This window comes from Zingiber officinale, chromosome 3B (genome assembly GCF_018446385.1).
Source record: "Zingiber officinale cultivar Zhangliang chromosome 3B, Zo_v1.1, whole genome shotgun sequence".
Taxonomy (NCBI): domain Eukaryota; kingdom Viridiplantae; phylum Streptophyta; class Magnoliopsida; order Zingiberales; family Zingiberaceae; genus Zingiber; species Zingiber officinale.
Window position 1 is genome coordinate 123,861,510 of NC_055991.1, and position 17,056 is coordinate 123,878,565.

General features: G+C 41.0%; 1 protein-coding gene across 1 annotated transcript; it reads left to right on the forward strand.

Moving 5' to 3' along the window:
- The first annotated feature begins 1,119 nt into the window (after positions 1–1,119).
- Positions 1,120–6,925, forward strand: LOC122055182 (KH domain-containing protein At1g09660/At1g09670-like). Its single transcript, XM_042616562.1, has 9 exons — positions 1,120–1,192; positions 1,337–1,414; positions 1,525–1,661; positions 1,750–1,797; positions 1,943–1,965; positions 2,259–2,310; positions 2,386–2,502; positions 6,543–6,686; positions 6,794–6,925. Exons 1-9 carry the CDS (start codon positions 1,120–1,122, stop codon positions 6,923–6,925), a joined length of 804 nt encoding a protein of 267 aa, XP_042472496.1.
- Positions 6,926–17,056: the final 10,131 nt, after the last annotated feature.

Sequence of the window (17,056 nt, forward strand, 5' to 3'; positions counted from 1 at the left end):
TATGATGATGAAATACAACCATGAGGCAAGGGAATTGTTTGATTAACACATGCTGTTGTTTATTCTTTCTTTCTTTCTTTTGGTAGAGGAAATGGGTCTCTTTAACTTACAGTTTCATACTCGTTGACAATTCTATCATGGGAATATGTCTGCTTTGTGCAAACAAACACTCTGAACTGTTACATACCCCCTAGAACTAAGTTCTAAGCTTTTGTGACATATTTACATGGACCAAGAAGTTATTAAACTAATAGTTGGCACATATGGTGTGTAGGTTTTTTTATACTAGTTAAAGGATGTCTCTTCTCCAGTATTGAAAATACGTAGTGAATATGTGAGTACATATTTTAATTTTATTAAGTATTTATTTTAGTCAATAAAACTCTCATATGTCTACTCTTATTGATGTACAAAGGAGCATAAGATTTTTTTAATCCAAACAAGGAAAAGAAAAGGAAAAAAACATGCTACATGGGAAGTAATAAAGGTATGCATGTCTATTGTTGTAGTTTACATGACTCATTTTTAATAGATTTTTTCAACAATTTTACAAAATTTATGCATTGACTATTTGTTTTGTGCATAGTTGTCATTGGATTTTGACTGACATCAACCCTTATGTGGAGGCAGTTTATTTGTTCGATTCACTTAATCATCGCAATCGTCATGAGGACTGAAAATATATAGTGAATATGTGAGTACATATTTTTTTTTTAATTAAGCATTTAATTTATTACTCATATGTTAAATCTTGTTGTACGAAAGAGCTTGAAATTGGTCAATTCGAACAAGGAAAGGGAAAAAGAAGCCTACGTGGGAAGTCGTAAAGGTTTTTATATTATATATACACACATATATCTACTTGTGATTAATTAAAAAATATTTAAATGTGTATTATTCGTTGACAATTTTTTATGCCAAAACTATTATTTTTTGCTCTTATCTATTTGTGAAAGCTTGTAGAAGTGAATATTAGCAATGCAATGGCAAAATAGATAATCTTGTTATGGAAGTGCTAATATCATCTGATTTTATAGCATGAGAAGTATAAAAAAGCATATTTTGGGTGTTGTCCTTGATTTTTTTTTGTGACAAAAATAGATAATCTTGTTAGTAGACATGATCCAACCTCAGGGAAAGGAGCTTGATTTGCTCACTGTAATATTGCCTGATAATGATGGTTTTCTTTATGGTATGATGTCTTCTTTGCACTTGATCTTGTTCGACACAACTTGATATTTTTGCTTGTTGACAAATATCAATTGGCTAAAACTTTTAGCTTTAATTTTTTCTCTTTCCTTGTTCGCTTTATTATTATATACCATAGTTATTACAGGTGATCAAAAGCAGATATGTGAGACTGGCCTTGGTTTAGTTTCACAATGTTGTTTGACAAAGCATGTTTTCAGGATAAGTAAATAGTACCTTGCCAATGTTGGCCTCTAGATCAATGGAAAGGTGAGTACGTGGAAGGTGGATCTTATTTTCTTGTTCTGTTTTGTGTTACTAACGCTTGATTCATAGGTTGGAGGAAGGGAACAGTTCTTGTCGATGCATTGTCAAGGCGCATTCCTCTTGTTAGCAACCGACCAACTATAATATTTAGTGCTGACGTAAGACATCCTCATCCTAGGGAAGATTCTAGCCCTTCTATCGCAGTTGTAAGTAATTTTGTCAATCTTCATTTCTTGCTCTATGTATAGTTGCCTTGATGTATCCTTACTATCTTGATTATATTTGGTTTGTCAGGTTGTTACAACTCAAGATTGGCTCGAGGTGACAAAATATGCTGGATTGGTTTGTTTAAGTTGACTGGATATGATTCACTGGTTGCAATCAAACACATTTAAGTGTTGGCCACCTTAAAGCCTCAAGTTTATGCCTAAATCTTACATCAATTTTTGAATTGATTTACTACACTGTTTCCTGTGTTTATTGTTAGGAAGTACAAATATGTTCCATTTGGCATACTTATAAATATCAATTTGTTGTTGGATCCGTTTATATGATTCCTGAAAACTGATTACAAGATTTCTTATAAACTTATATCTTGATGTTTTTCAATTCGAGGAGTTGCTCTAATTCGTGTTATAAGTTTACTTCTGGAAATTTGATTATTGCTTAACTATTCTTAGTTTCCATTTTGGGATGATCTCACCACTGCTTAATTTGTTTTCAGGAAAATGAATACCTCCATAGAATGGGGGTCCTCCGAGCATCAAGTCCAGGTTGGGGTGGAACTCTTGGACTTGCTAAAGTCTTGTAAAGAAAGTTGTGAGACTAGATATTCCTGTTGACAAGTATCCAAGTGTATGTTTGTGTTTTCTTAGCTTTAACTAGTTAATCTCTCAACATGTATTAAACTACTGGTTTCATGCGTTTCAGTACAACTTTGTTGGCCGTTTACTGGGACCACGTGGGAACTCCTTAAAAAGAGTTGAAGCTTCAACTCAATGCAGGGTTTATATACGAGGTCGAGGTTCAGTGAAGGATTCAATAATGGTATGTGGATATCATGTAATATTTATCTTAATGAAAAATGAGTATATTCCAATCTCCCAAACCTTGATGTATTATTCTCACTATTAACTTTTCAAGGCATACCTACATAAAAAATAGATCTTTGTCCTTATGTTTGAAGGCAAACTAATCCATGTTTTAAAATGTGATATGGGTTTCTCTTCTCTTGTTTCTGCTAGAGTATGTGTAGGACCGTTGGGCCGGCTAGAAGGGTTGGTAAATAACCTGTCAATTAAAAACAGACAACCCTTCCTCGAACGATTAAGCTAACACTTGTAAAATGAATTAAGCAGATAAATAGAAGCATAAAAGAAAAGACGAGGCACCAGATGTTTACTTGGTTACAACCGATGTGGTTGTTAATCCAAGAAAGATTAAGCTCAAAAACTCCTTCAGGCGGAGAAGCCTCTTACAGCGTTTAGGCACAGAAAACAGAAGCTTAACTACAACTAAAGCACACAAGTGTTTGGAAATAGAATTATCGTGATTGTTGAAAAGCTTCTGGACCAAGGCTATATTTATAGCCTTGGTCGGGGCGCCTGGAAGGGTTCCGGGCGCCCTGGGGGGGATAAAATTTATCCCCCAACGGTTGGATCGAGTCGAAGCTCGATCCTGGGAAAAAGTCAGTTCCGGGCGCCCCGGATAGTTCCGGGCGCCCCGGATAGTTCCGGGCGCCCCGGATAGTTCCGGGCGCCCCGGAGCCAAAAGTCAACCCTGTTGACTTTTGGTCCGTGCTCTCTTCTTCGGTTCAGCTCGCCTCTGGTCCGGGTCTTTCTGCTCCGGCTCTGCTTGCTTGGGTGATCTCTGACATCCGGAATAGGGCTCACCCGAACCCATCTTCCGGTCTTCTCGAGCGTGCTTCCCTCCGACTTCTCGTCCCTCAGAATTGTCGCGTGTCCCTTCTTGTCCACCAGCGTACTCATCCGCAGACTTCGTCCCTCGGTCGCACCCCGTGCCGACTTTCACGCTAGCTGCGTCTCTTGCTCCCCGAGCAATCTTCCGCTCCGGCTTTCGTACCTCGGAACCACCGCGCGCACTTCCTTCTCGTCCGCCGGTGTACTCTTCCGCAGCACCTCGTCCCTCGGACGCACATCGTGCTGTCCTTCTCGCTAGCTGCGTCTTCCGCTCGAGTACCTGTGCTCCTAAGCTCCTGCACACTTTGACACAAGGTTAAAAACAACGCAGGACCTAACTTAACTTGTTGATCACACCAAAACAACCTTGGGGTTCCAACAATCTCCCCCTTTTTGGTGTGATCAACCCAAATTAAGCTAGGGTCAAAAATAGATATGAAAAATTAAACAATGTTCAATTTTCAATTTTCAATAACGTGCAACATGATAGAAAAAATGAATTCTACCTCCCCCTAGACTTATACTTTCCCTCTTCTCCCCCTTTGATCACAATAAAAATGGGGTTTGGGGAAAAAAAAAATAATCTAAGGGTTTGACACTTAGAAAGATTATAGAAATATATTTCAATGATTTTCTGAGAAAGCATATTTCCAAGTTAAGGAAAAAGATTTCTAAATCAAAGAATAACTTTTTAAAAAATTTCTAAGTTTTCACCAAAAAAAACTTTCTAAGCTCAAAAATTTATGCAAGGAAATTTAGGAAGATTGATAACATTAAAAGAATTTTCTATGCATTTATTTATTTTAATACTTATATCAAAAAGTTTTAAATTTCCATTTCAATTTATTAGAACTTCTTAAATCACACTTTTTCAAATTTAAAGCTACAAATATTAAACGTGCAAAAAATTGTATCATGTTAATTTCTATAATTTTTTGAATTTCTACTTCACAAAAATATTTCAATGGCATAAACTTGATAAAATTTTTCGACAATCTAATTTGTAAAAATTCTTTCGGCAATGTGCAAGATTCGTTTGAAAGAATATTTTGTGATAAAAATTCTAATTTGCAGGAATTTATTAATAAAAGATTTCTTAATCCGAAACACTTTTTCGATGACTCAATTTCTAAATCGCAAAACTCTTTCGAGAAAGTAATTTGTAATTCGAAAAAATATTCGAAGAAAGTTTTCGACAACACTTCTAATTTGCATACTTCTTTCGAATAAATGTTTTACAATTTACAAAAGTTTTTCGATAAAATTTCTAACTTGCAAAATTCTTTAAATAATATTTTTGATTTGCAAGACAGGTTTGACAATTGATTTTCTAATTCCAAAATTTCTTTCGATGATTCAATTTCTGATTCGAAAGACTCCTTAGGCGATTTTTCGATTGAATCATTTAATTGATCAGAAGATGAAGACCATACCTGACTTACCTTTTTGGCCGCAGGTTCTCCCCCTGTTGAATTAATTTCTTCCGAAGATTCTCCCCCTTCATCGATCTCGGGATGTACTTCGGCTGTTGGGGTTGTCTTGGTAATTTCTTCCATCTCGGATTCTTCTGATGACGGCTCGATGTCTATTGAGGAGACGACTTCAACCGGTTCTTCATAGAGCATTAAGAACTTTTCCCAAAGTTCTTTTGCGCTTTTGTACTCTCCGACTCTGTCGAAATCTTTAGTTGGTATTGCGCTTAGAATGTGAAACTCTGCCCGAGCATTCGCCATGGACTCTTCATGTTGCTTCTCGTTCCAGAGGCGTATGCCGATTTTCTCTCCGTTCGTGTCTTTCGGTGCTTCATAACCTGTTTTCATTATTAGAGAAATACCAATATCAGAGTTAAGGAATACTTTCATTTGTTGCTTCCATGAAGAAAGCTCCCCTTCGAATGCTGGTGGGTAGTCGCTAGCTCCGGCCATTGTTGCTTCAGACGACGGTTAGTCCTTCTGAGGCGTCTCGGCTCTGATACCACTTGTAGGACCGTTGGGCCGGCTAGAAGGGTTGGTAAATAACCTGTCAATTAAAAACAGACAACCCTTCCTCAAACGATTAAGCTAACACTTGTAAAATGAATTAAGCAGATAAATAGAAGCATAAAAGAAAAGACGAGGCACCAGATGTTTACTTGGTTACAACCGATGTGGTTGTTAATCCAAGAAAGATTAAGCTCAAAAACTCCTTCAGGCGGAGAAGCCTCTTACAGCGTTTAGGCACAGAAAACAGAAGCTTAACTACAACTAAAGCACACAAGTGTTTGGAAATAGAATGATCGTGATTGTTGAAAAGCTTCTGGACCAAGGCTATATTTACAGCCTTGGTTGGGGCGCCTGGAAGGGTTCCGGGCGCCCTGGGGGGGATAAAATTTATCCCCCAACGGTTGGATCGAGTCAAAGCTCGATCCTGGGAAAGTCGATTCAGGCGCCGGACAGCCCGGCGCCGGACAGCCTCCGGCGCCCGGACAGCTCGGCGCCGAGCCAAAAGTCAACCCTGACTTTTGGTCCGTCTTTTCTCCTGCTCAGCCTCGCCTGGTGGGTCTTTCGCCCGGCTCCGCTTGCTTGGGTGATCTCGACATCCGGAATAGGGCTCACCCAACCCATCTTCCGGTCTTCTCGAGCGTGCTTCCTCGGCTCCGCCCTCGGAATTGCCGCGTGTCCCTTCTTGTCCACCAGCGTACTCATCCGCAGACTTCGTCCCTCGGTCGCACCTTGTGCCGACCTGCTGCGTCTCTTGCTCCCCGAGCAATCTTCCGCTCCGGCTTTCGTACCTCGGAACCACCGCGCGCACTTCCTTCTCGTCCGCCGGTGTACTCTTCCGCAGCACCTCGTCCCTCGGACGCACAGCGTGCCGTCCTTCTCGCTAGCTGCGTCTTCCGCTCAAGTACCTGTGCTCCTAAGCTCCTGCACACTTAGACACAAGGTTAAAAACAACGCAGGACCTAACTTAACTTGTTGATCACACCAAAACAACCTTGGGGTTCCAACAGTATGTTGTTCTTTGCACAAGTTACACCGACATTAAGTTAACCGTGCATTTTAGAACCTATGTAATTTTCGATATTAGCATCCTGTAATATGTCCTAATGGATTGTTATTATCAACTCAAAAGCTAAGGTGCATTATTTCTTGTCTTAATACTCAAGTTTTTCCCCCTTTTTTTGAATAGGAAGAAAGCTTACGGGATAAACTTGGATATGAATACTTAAACGAACCACTACACATACTATTGGAGGCAGAATTTACACCAGACATAATTGATGCTCGCTTAAACCAAGCTGTTGCCACCCTTGAAGATCTTCTGAAGCATGTGGTAACAAAAAATTTCACCTGGGTTTCATCCTCCGCGTTGTTCTACAAGATGTCGACGCGAACGTTATTATCGAAACATAGTCACTATTTAAACTCGAAATCTTGTAGGACGAGTCAATGGACTACTACAAGAAGCAACAGCTCAGGGAGTTAGCCATACTCAACGACACGTTGAGGGAAGAGAGTTCACAAATGAGCCCACAAATGTTCAGGGAGTTGGCCCACAGGAAACAGTTGTAAATGGAGTTTATTTGTTTATTTGTATTGGGATAAATTTTATTTGAATATGAGACATGTTTCTTCTTTTATAATTATAATTCTTGTATAAGTAACATTTTGAATGACATTGATATGGAAAATATTCTTTCTTTTGTGATTATGAGCTTTTATTATATATTTATATGGAAATATGATATATTGGTATTAAAAGATAATAGTTTAAAAGACAACGGTTTAAAATCGTTATTATTGTTGTCTATTGCCCTCAAAGACAATGGTTAGGTCAAGGTCAAGGTTGACCTGGTTGACAATGGTTAGGTCAAGGTTGTTGTCTATTGTTGGTACAACCTTAGGTCAAGGTTGACCTGGTTGACCAGACTCGAGTTGACTTGACTCGAGTTGTGTTTTGATGTTTGACGAGTTATGTTTGACAATGTTTGTCGTGAACAGAAAAGTTGTATCTTGATGTTTTACAAGGATACAAGCTTGGGAGATTGTGGGTGCAACCCGTGGTCAAGGTTGACCTGGTTGACCCGAGGTGAGTTGACCTGACTCGGAAGGGCTCGGGAGCTCGTTCTCTGGACCGGATGGAAGTCGGAGAGGGCTCGGTAGCTCGTTCTCCGGACTAAGTCAGAGAGGGCTCGGTAGCTCGTTCTCTGGACAGGCAGTTGGAAAGTCCTGGTGAGTGAAGCCAGGCAGTTGGAAAGTCCTGGTGAGTGAAGCCGGGCAGATTGGAAATCCTGGTGAGTGAAGCCAGGAGAAAACCCTAGTGAGTGAAGCTAGGTGAAAGTCTTGGTGAGTGAAGCCGGGCAAGGGAAAATCCAGATGGATCAAGGGTGATCGGACATCTGGTGTTGAGAAGGTCAAGTAGGTCAAGGGAGTGACCGGATACTTGACACGAAGAGAAAAGTCCAAGTGGGTCAAAGGGATTGACCGGACACTTGGTGGGGAGTCTTAGCAGGTTAAGGGAGTGACCGGATGCTAAGAATGATGTACCAACAGGTCAAGGTTGACCGGATGTTGGTTTGGAAGGTTTGGGACTTGGTTTGGGCAAAAACCAAGCTCTGGATCGATCCAGTGATACACTGGGTATCTGGATCGGTCTGGTGACCGATCAATAACCAAACAGTAGCCTACTGAGTGTTATCTGATCAGTCTGCAGACCGATCAGAAACAACTCAGAAGCAAAAGGAAAGGAATGCTGCCCCGATCGGTCCCATGACCGATCGAAGACTGACCGATCGGTGGAGCTGATCGGTCCGCTGTAACTCAAGCGGCAGGCTATTTCGTGTTCGGTCTTTTGCCTTGCAGGTTTGCAGGTTGGCTCAGGATATCAGAGGTTATAAAAGGATCGAGAGGCACTACAGAGCTACTTCTTCTTCCTCTTCTTCCTACTGACTGCTGAAGTATTTTCTGCTTGAGCTTTGTTGAGCTCTTCTCTGAAGCTTCGCATGAGCTTCCTCGGCTGGGGTCTCCAACAGTTGATGCTGTATTTGGCCCGTGAAGTTGCTGCTTCATCAACAGCCGACGAGAAGGCAAGATTGTTTATTTTTACATTCATATTGTTGCTTCTTCTTGTGTATTCTTGTACTCCTATTCTTGCTGGTGCAAGAAAGATTGTGGCGAGGTTTCTCCACCCAGAAGGAGTATATATATTAGCCGGTTCTCCGGGAACTTATCCACCGACGGATTGATAGGCTTCGTCCACCTTACGGACACGCCGAGGAGTAGGAGTTTCATCTCCGAACCTCGTTACATCGACGAGTTTGAGGTTTGCTATTCTCCGCTTTCGTTTCTATTCGTTTTATTTCCGTTGCGCTAACCCTAATTGTAGAAAGAAACGAACGATTTGAGTCGGCTATTCACACCCCCCCTCTCTAGCCGCGACCATCGATCCTAACAAGTGGTATCAGGGTGAGGTCGCTCTTCGTTGGATCAACACCCGGGGGAGCACGAGCTAGAGAATGGAGTTATTTGGAGAAGACGTCACGATTCCACCCTTCTACGATCGCGACGACTTCGCGTTTTGGAAGGTAAGAATGAAGTACTTTCTTATGACTAACCTAGTTCATTGGAGTTGTGTGCAGGTAGGGTTTACTCATCCGGTGGATAAAGACGGAGAAACCCTAGAGAAGAAAAAGTGGACGAAGGAGCAAATCCACCAATCCACAATCAACGATGAGGTAATGAAAATTCTTGAATTTTCATTACCTAATGACATTTTGTGTTGGATAGGTGGATATAACGATGCCAAGGAGTTGTGGAACAACTTGGTAAAGTTCCATGAGGAGAACTCCACTTCAAGTCATGAAGAGGAGTCAAGTGAGTCAAATAGCTCACTTCATGGAGGAGAGGAATTAGAGAGAGTTCTTCTTTAAGTTCGGAGCAAGAAGAAGAAGCTTCTACCTCCGGAAGGGATGAAGGAGAGAGCGTTCATCCATCCTCAACTCTAGGTAACTCAAGCCATTTAGTTTCTAGCAAATTACACATAATGTGCTTTGAGTGTAGGGAATTTGGACATTACAAGAGTAAATGTCCAAAGAGGGTTAGAAAGACTCCACCGGCGCCAAAGGTCAAGGAAGCCGGAGTCCCAACACGCAAGGGCAAGGAGCACGTGGTGTGCTTCCAATGCAAGCGAAGGGGACATTATCGGAGCCAATGTCTGAGGGGGAGGCAATCTCACAAGGACAAGAGACCGAGCACATCGATAGGGGGAGCTAAGGCAAATCCTAAGGCAACCTCTAAGGCTCATCATTGCAATTCTAATAAGACACATGCTAGTAGTTTTATTGCAATTGCTAATAATGATAAGCATGTTAATTATAGGAATCAATATATGTGCTTAGGTGCTAAACATGTTAGCTTGAATAAGGACAACTCTAGAAATGTCAACCCTAGGACTAACTCATCTAAGGTTAAGGGAAACCTAGATAGGAATCCCAAATCAACTAGACACATGCCTAGGAATACCTCAAAGAAAAATGATAAATTAAAGCTTGAGGTATTAGAGAAAGAAAATCTAGTCTTGAGGTCAAGACTTGACTCTCTAGAAAAGGCTCTTAAGGATTTGACTCTAGGGTCTAGGGGTCAAAAACCCAAGTCCAAGGACAAGAAAGGTTTGGGTCACAAACCTAAGTCCCAAGTAGTCAAGCCCAATTATCATAATGTTCCATTCGATTATGGAACAAAATCTAGGGTAAGGAAGACCATCACCAAGGTCACAAGGGGAGTCACCCCTAGAGTTGATCTTGATGAGTCCCAAATGACCAAGGCTTCAAAGCCTAGGAGGGTCATTAGGAGGGTTGCTAGGGAAGTCATCCCTAGTGAATACTTAGTGAACCCAATGAGCTCAAATAGGTATTGGGTTCCTAGGAGCGTGATTTCATCACGCTAGATTAGTTAGGGTGTGCCAACCTTACTTGAATAGGTAGTTAACCTAATCATGGCAAAAGGTGGCACTTTAGGATTTTTCAAGGTGTAATCAAGCCTTGAAAATGAAATGGAAAATTATTCCTAAGGTGATTAGGATGTGCCAATCTCATTTGAGGAGTTTTCTAGAGTCAATCTAATTGGCACATAGTGATCTAAAAATCTTTTGTATTTGATTTTAGGTCTATTACACTTAGGAATATTGAATTTATGGCAAAATGATCAAAACTATCAAAAATGGCAACTAAGGCTAGAATTAGGTATTTTCTATACCTTTACATGTTATTTGCCATATATTGTTTGCCATATGCCATGTCATGACATCATATTTAATCTATGATCATTTGAAATGTCATGATAATGTTTAGGTTATTTATATGTCATGCTTTATTTAAGTTTCATACGTTATGCCATGACATCATGACATTGGCACATGTTATTATGTATGATACAATTATATGCCATGTCATCATCTTGTGCATTAATGATCAATGAAATTGATTTAAGGTTAAAAACACAATTTGATATGGAAATCGAATTGTTGTTTAAAAATGCATGAGAACTTAGAATAAGCTAACCTAAATCCATATCTCACATCAAAATTGACTTGGATGTGTTTTTGATACACCTTAGATATGTGTAAGATATTAGGATGATGAGTTAGGAACAAGGTGCATAGTTCTTGTACCTAGATGAGCCTAATTCAAAATTGGGGATCATAGGGAAAGCTTATGTACAAGTCATGTACATTTAGCCCAAAGATTGTGGTCCTAAATTAAATGGTTTAAAATTATTTCAAAATTGATTTGAAAAACCTTGATGAAGCTCTTCTAGTGATAGCATTCATCATTGAACAAGTTGATACAAAGATAAGTTAACTTTGAGCTATTTCAAAGACTTTTGAACTTTGTATTAAGATTGAAAAATGGAAGTTATTTTCATTGAAAACTATTTTTCCATGATAGTATATGTTATGAGGAATGTATCCTCAAAATTTCACAATTTTTGGAATTTTTTGTAATTTTCTAGAGGTTTCTGAATTTCGTGGAGAGAAATCAGAACTTATCAGACCTTTATCAGGTTTGTGGACCGATCAGAAGGGTTTCTGATCGGTCCAGGGGATCCTGGATCGGTGGGGATCCTGGATCGGTCACTGTGACCGATCCAGAGGGAGCCTGATTGGTCAGGTGACCGATCAGCGCGTGCCAACTTGATGATTTTCGACTGTTTTGTCTGAAATTTCAGCTGGGAGTTGGTGTTTTGGATTTCTAAAGGCTTGAAACTCTCCAAGACATTGTTGGTGCAATGGTCAAGGGGGAGTTGACCTTTAGGGGGAGTTTTACCTATTAGTCAAGGGGGAGTTGACTTTTAGGGGGAGTTTTTACTCCTAAAGACTTGAGTGATATGGGATTATCACTAAGTTAATTGTTGACCTTAGTATCAAGGGGGAAATTAAGAGTTTCAATGAAAGGTATGAGACTTTCATTAGGAATAAACTCTTGACCTTGATTCACTCTTTTTGATGTGTGTCAAAAAGGGGGAGAGTGTAGGTTTGAGGAGAATAGAGAATGTTCAGGGAAGAACATTGGAAAACCTAAGTTAGGTTATCGGGTTAACCTAACTTGATTATGGGTTTGATTATGGGTTTTGTCAAACATCAAAAAGGGGGAGATTGTTGGTGCAACCTTAGGTCAAGGTTGACCTGGTTAACCAGACTCGAGTTGACTTGACTCGAGTTGTGTTTTGATGTTTGACGAGTTATGTTTGACAATGTTTGTCGTGAACAGAAAAGTTGTATCTTGATGTTTTAGAAGGATACAAGCTTGGGAGATTGTGGGTGCAACCCGTGGTCAAGGTTGACCTGGTTGACCCGAGGTGAGTTGACCTGACTCGGAAAAGTCCAAGCAGGGAGCTTGGCACGGGAAAAGTCCAAGTATGGAGACTTGGCACGGAGAAGTCCAAGTATGGAAGCTTGGCACATGGGAAGTCGGAGAGGGCTCGGTAGCTCGTTCTCCGGACTGTGGTCAGAGAGGGCTCGGGAGCTCGTTCTCTGGACTGGATGGAAGTCGGAGAGGGCTCGGTAGCTCGTTCTCCGGACTAAGTCAGAGAGGGCTCGGTAGCTCGTTCTCTGGACAGGCAGTTGGAAAGTCCTGGTGAGTGAAGCCAGGCAGTTGGAAAGTCCTGGTGAGTGAAGCCGGGCAGATTGGAAATCCTGGTGAGTGAAGCCAGGAGAAAACCCTAGTGAGTGAAGCTAGGTGAAAGTCCTGGTGAGTGAAGCCGGGCAAGGGAAAATCCAGATGGATCAAGGGTGATCGGACATCTGGTGTTGAGAAGGTCAAGTAGGTCAAGGGAGTGACCGGATACTTGACATGAAGAGAAAAAGTCCAAGTGGGTCAAAGGGATTGACCGGACACTTGGTGGGGAGTCTTAGCAGGTCAAGGGAGTGACCGGATGCTAAGCATGATGTACCAACAGGTCAAGGTTGATCGGATGTTGGTTTGGAAGGTTTGGGACTTGGTTTGTGCAAAAACCAAGCTCTGGATTGATCAGTGGATCGATCCAGTGATACACTGGGTATCTGGATCGGTCTGGTGACCGATCAGTAACTAAACAGTAGCCTACTGAGTGTTATCTGATCGGTCTGCAGACCGATCAGGAAACAACGATCAGAAGGCAAGAAAAGGAAGGGACATGCCTGCTGATCGGTCCCTGGACCGATCAGAGGAAGCTCTGATCGGTCCCCATGACCGATCAGCAGCACCCTGGACCGATCAGGGTGGAGCCTGATCGGTCCAGGCCTAGCCGTTGTGACTCAACGGCTAGGCTATTTCGGGCTTCTGTGTTCTGGTCTTTTTGCCTTGCAGGTTTGCAGGTTGGCTCAGGATATCAGAGGTTATAAAAGGATCGAGAGGCACTACAGAGCTACTTCTTCTTCCTCTTCTTCCTACTGACTGCTGAAGTATTTTCTGCTTGAGCTTTGTTGAGCTCTTCTCTGAAGCTTCGCGTGAGCTTCCTCGGCTGGGGTCTCCAACAGTTGCTGCTGTATTTGGCCCGTGAAGTTGCTGCTTCATCAACAGCCGACGAGAAGTCAAGATTGTTTGTTTTTACATTCATATTGTTGCTTCTTCTTGTGTATTCTTGTACTCCTATTCTTGCTGGTGCAAGAAAGATTGTGGCGAGGTTTCTCCACCCAGAAGGAGTATATATATTAACCGGTTCTCCGGGGACTCATCCACCGACGGATTGATAGGCTTCGTCCACCTTACGGACACGCCGAGAAGTAGGAGTTTCATCTCCGAACCTCGTTACATCGACGAGTTTAAGGTTTGCTATTCTCCGCTTTCATTTCTATTCGTTTTATTTCCGCTGCGCTAACCCTAATTGTAGAAAGAAACGAACGATTTGAGTCGGCTATTCACACACCCCCCCTCTCTAGCCGCGACCATCGATCCTAACAAGTGGTATCAGGGCGAGGTCGCTCTTCGTTGGATCAACACCCGGGGGAGCACGAGCTAGAGAATGGAGTTATTTGGAGAAGACGTCACGATTCCACCCTTCTACGATCGCGACGACTTCGCGTTTTGGAAGGTAAGAATGAAGTACTTTCTTATGACTAACCTAGTTCATTGGAGTTGTGTGCAGGTAGGGTTTACTCATCCGGTGGATAAAGACGGAGAAACCCTAGAGAAGAAAAAGTGGACGAAGGAGCAAATCCACCAATCCACAATCAACGATGAGGTAATGAAAATTCTTGAATTTTCATTATCTAATGACATTTTGTGTAGGATAGGTGGATATAACGATGCCAAGGAGTTGTGGAACAACTTGGTAAAGTTCCATCAGGAGAACTCCACTTCAAGTCATGAAGAGGAGTCAAGTGAGCCAAATAGCTCACTTCATGGAGGAGAGGAATTAGATGTTGAGGGCTACTCAACATCTAAAGAAGAAGAGGAGGAGAGTTCTTCTTTAAGTTCGGACCAAGAAGAAGAAGCTTCTACCTCCGGAAGGGATGAAGGAGAGAGCGTTCATCCATCCTCAACTCTAGGTAACTCAAGCCATTTAGTTTCTAGCAAATTACACATAATGTGCTTTGAGTGTAGGGAATTTGGACATTACAAGAGTAAATGTCCAAAGAGGGTTAGAAAGACTCCACCGGCGCCAAAGGTCAAGGAAGCCGGAGTCCCAACACGCAAGGGCAAGGAGCACGTGGTGTGCTTCCAATGCAAGCGAAGGGGACATTATCGGAGCCAATGTCTGAGGGGGAGGCAATCTCACAAGGACAAGAGACCGAGCACATCGATAGGGGGAGCTAAGGCAAATCCTAAGGTAACCTCTAAGGCTCATCATTGCAATTCTAATAAGACACATGCTAGTAGTTTTATTGCAATTGCTAATAATGATAAGCATGTTAATTATAGGAATCAATATATGTGCTTAGGTGCTAAACATGTTAGCTTGAATAAGGACAACTCTAGAAATGTCAACCCTAGGACTAACTTATCTAAGGTTAAGGGAAACCTAGATAGGAATCCCAAATCAACTAGACACATGCCTAGGAATACCTCAAAGAAAAATGATAAATTAAAGCTTGAGGTATTAGAGAAAGAAAATCTAGTCTTGAGGTCAAGACTTGACTCTCTAGAAAAGGCTCTTAAGGATTTGACTCTAGGGTCTAGGGGTCAAAAACCCAAGTCCAAGGACAAGAAAGGTTTGGGTCACAAACCTAAGTCCCAAGTAGTCAAGCCCAATTATCATAATGTTCCATTCGATTATGGAACAAAATCTAGGGTAAGGAAGACCATCACCAAGGTCACAAGGGGAGTCACCCCTAGAGTTGATCTTGATGAGTCCCAAATGACCAAGGCTTCAAAGCCTAGGAGGGTCATTAGGAGGGTTGCTAGGGAAGTCATCCCTAGTGAATACTTAGTGAACCCAATGAGCTCAAATAGGTATTGGGTTCCTAGGAGCATGATTTCATCACGCTAGATTAGTTAGGGTGTGCCAACCTTACTTGAATAGGTAGTTAACCTAATCATGGCAAAAGGTGGCACTTTAGGATTTTTCAAGGTGTAATCAAGCCTTGAAAATGAAATGGAAAATTATTCCTAAGGTGATTAGGATGTGCCAATCTCATTTAAGGAGTTTTCTAGAGTCAATCTAATTGGCACATAGTGATCTAAAAATCTTTTGTATTTGATTTTAGGTCTATTACACTTAGGAATATTGAAGTTATGGCAAAATGATCAAAACTATCAAAAATGGCAACTAAGGCTAGAATTAGGTATTTTCTATACCTTTACATGTTATTTGCCATATATTGTTTGTCATATGCCATGTCATGACATCATATTTAATCTATGGTCATTTGAAATGTCATGATAATGCTTAGGTTATTTATATGTCATGCTTTATTTAAGTTTCATACGTTATGCCATGACATCATGACATTGGCACATGTTATTATGTATGATACAATTATATGCCATGTCATCATCTTGTGCATTAATGATCAATGAAATTGATTTAAGGTTAAAAACACAATTTGATATGGAGATCGAATTGTTGTTTAGAAAATGCATGAGAACTTAGAATAAGCTAACCTAAATCCATATCTCACATCAAAATTGACTTGGATGTGTTTTTGATACACCTTAGATGTGTGTGAGATATTAGGATGATGAGTTAGGAACAAGGTGCATAGTTCTTGTACCTAGATGAGCCTAATTCAAAATTGGGGATCATAGGGAAAGCTTATGTACAAGTCATGTACATTTAGCCCAAAGATTGTGGTCCTAAATTAAATGGTTTAAAATCATTTCAAAATTGATTTGAAAAACCTTGATGAAGCTCTTCTAGTGATAGCATTCATCATTGAACAAGTTGATACAAAGATAAGTTAACTTTAAGCTATTTCAAAGACTTTTGAACTTTGTATCAAGATTGAAAAATGGAAGTTATTTTCATTGAAAACTATTTTTCCATGATAGTATATGTTATGAGGAATGTATCCTCAAAATTTCATAATTTTTAGAATTTTCTGTAATTTTCTAGAGGTTTCTGAATTTCATGGAGAGAAATCAGAACTTATCAGACCTTTATCAGGTTTGTGGACCAATCAGAAGGGTTTCTGATCGGTCCAGGGGATCCTGGATCTGTCACTGTGACCGATCCAGAGGGAGCCTGATCGGTCAGGTGACCGATCAGCGCGTGCCAACTTGCTGATTTTCGACTGTTTTGTCTGAAATTTCAGCTGGGAGTTGGTGTTTTGGATTTCTAAAGGCTTGAAACTCTCCAAGACATTGTTGGTACAGTGGTCAAGGGGGAGTTGACCTTTAGGGGGAGTTTTACCTATTAGTCAAGGGGGAGTTGACTTTTAGGGGGAGTTTTTACTCCTAAAGACTTGAGTGATATGAGATTATCACTAAGTTAATTGTTGACCTTAGTATCAAGGGGGAAATTAAGAGTTTCAATGAAAGGTATGAGACTTTCATTAGGAAGAAACTCTTGACCTTGATTCACTCTTTTTGATTTGTGTCAAAAAGGGGGAGAGTGTAGGTTTGAGGAGAATAGAGAATGTTCAGGGAAGAACATTGGAAAACCTAAGTTAGGTTATCGGGTTAACCTAACTTGATTATGGGTTTGATTATGGGTTTTGTCAAACATCAAAAATGGGGAGATTGTTGGTGCAACCTTAGGTCAAGGTTGACCTGGTTGACCAGACTC

Coding starts and splice junctions, on each gene's coding strand:
- LOC122055182 (XM_042616562.1), top strand. CDS start 1,120: ATGATCCAACCTCAGGGAAAGGAGCTTGATTTGCTCACTGTAATATTG. Junction 1,193..1,336: donor TAATGATGGTTTTCTTTATG/GTATGATGTCTT, acceptor TAGTTATTACAG/GTGATCAAAAGCAGATATGT. Junction 2,503..6,542: donor CAGTGAAGGATTCAATAATG/GTATGTGGATAT, acceptor TTTTTTGAATAG/GAAGAAAGCTTACGGGATAA.